Source organism: Rosa rugosa, chromosome 1 (genome assembly GCF_958449725.1).
Source record: "Rosa rugosa chromosome 1, drRosRugo1.1, whole genome shotgun sequence".
Taxonomy (NCBI): Eukaryota; Viridiplantae; Streptophyta; class Magnoliopsida; order Rosales; family Rosaceae; genus Rosa; species Rosa rugosa.
Genome location: NC_084820.1, coordinates 68,773,075 through 68,774,403, shown reverse-complemented (window position 1 = coordinate 68,774,403; position 1,329 = coordinate 68,773,075). Strand labels below are relative to the sequence as shown.

The 1,329-nt window shown below is 37.2% G+C and overlaps 1 protein-coding gene across 1 annotated transcript in view; it reads right to left on the bottom strand.

Annotated features, from left to right (window-relative positions):
* Positions 1-1,171: 1,171 nt before the first annotated feature.
* LOC133733898 (uncharacterized) overlaps positions 1,172-1,329 on the bottom strand; it is a 1,232-nt gene continuing 1,074 nt past the window's right edge. The window contains exon 2 of the mRNA XM_062161547.1: positions 1,172-1,251. Within this exon, the coding sequence (XP_062017531.1) occupies positions 1,172-1,251 (80 nt within the window). The remainder of the gene's footprint in view (positions 1,252-1,329) is intronic.

The following is a 1,329-nucleotide window of genomic DNA, read 5'->3' as shown; positions in this document are numbered from 1 at the left end:
GATAAATAAGCGTGTTGGTTGATTCGGAAATCCCTGTCAATCGTTTTAGGCATCTCGTATCGCTTGTCAAATAGAGAATTCCCTTTTACTGTAAAATGGGCTTGCTTGAAGGCCCAATGAGGTCGATGACTCGTTCCCTTTGCCTGTCACTTAGTCAAATCCGAACATGTGGAAATTTGGGTATCAACAGAGTTTCTTTTCTGAAAGCATTGACTAATGAGATTGAGTTCAGTTTATTTGAGGAGGTATTTATGTTAGCGCATACATGCATTACCTCGTTAGCAGTACCCTCCAGACAATATTCTGGTCAGCAATATCCTCCAGAATATTCCGGTCGGCAGTACCCTCCGATGCATCATCTGGTAGGCAGTATCCTCCTGGTGGCATGAGATTGTTAGTTGGCATGACTATAGTTAGGTGGCATGAGTATTTATTGAGATTATGAGATTTTCAAAGAGTTTTGAGATATTTCACTGATGATTTGAAGTTATTTTATGAGATGAAATTTACTGCATGATTTGAGACGGTTTTCGAGATGTGTTTACAATAGATGTTTGAGATTTCAAGAAAGAGGAATATTAAGAGTATTTCACGAGACCTTACTGCATGCGTGGTTTTTAAGATAATAAAAAGGGAAAGCATTAAATCTTCTTTTATTTTCTTTGCAATTATTTATTTTTCGACACTCACTCTAACGGTTTTCAAATACTTTTCCTTGGGCTTTTCTGTTTCTCTTGCTCAGTCTGCAGAGTAGTCGAAGTCGAACTTGCGTAGGATGTGGGGGCATAGTGATTATATGCATTTATATGCGTGTAATTATATCTAAAACACTATAAATAAGCAAATCCCCATGTCAATTAATATGTAATTAATCCATTTTTATTTACTTTGTAGAAAATAAGCGGAATTGCGGAAACGAGAGAAAATTGTGCGAAATTAGAGTTTCCGACAAAAGGACGAAAAAGTCAATGCGGGTCAACACCGTCAAGGGAGCGGAATCCAATTACCTCCAATAATATGTGTGGAAGTGCATTGAGAAGATAGAAGAAAGAAAGAAAAAAGAAAATGGGGAAAAGAAAGAAAGAAAGAAGAAAGGTGAAGAGAAGAAAAGGAAAAAAAAAAAAAATCTGATTTTTGCCCCCCACGTGCATTCTCCCCACCCTTTCTTTTATTACCCTTTTCTTTTTGTTATCCTCTTCCTCTCACATGTGGCCACATGGCCCTTATCTTTCTCTTCTTCCCCTTTCACGGCTAGCCACAAAAATCCCATATTCCAATTATCCCATTTCTTTTTCTTCTCCCACCAGACCATATATATATATATATATA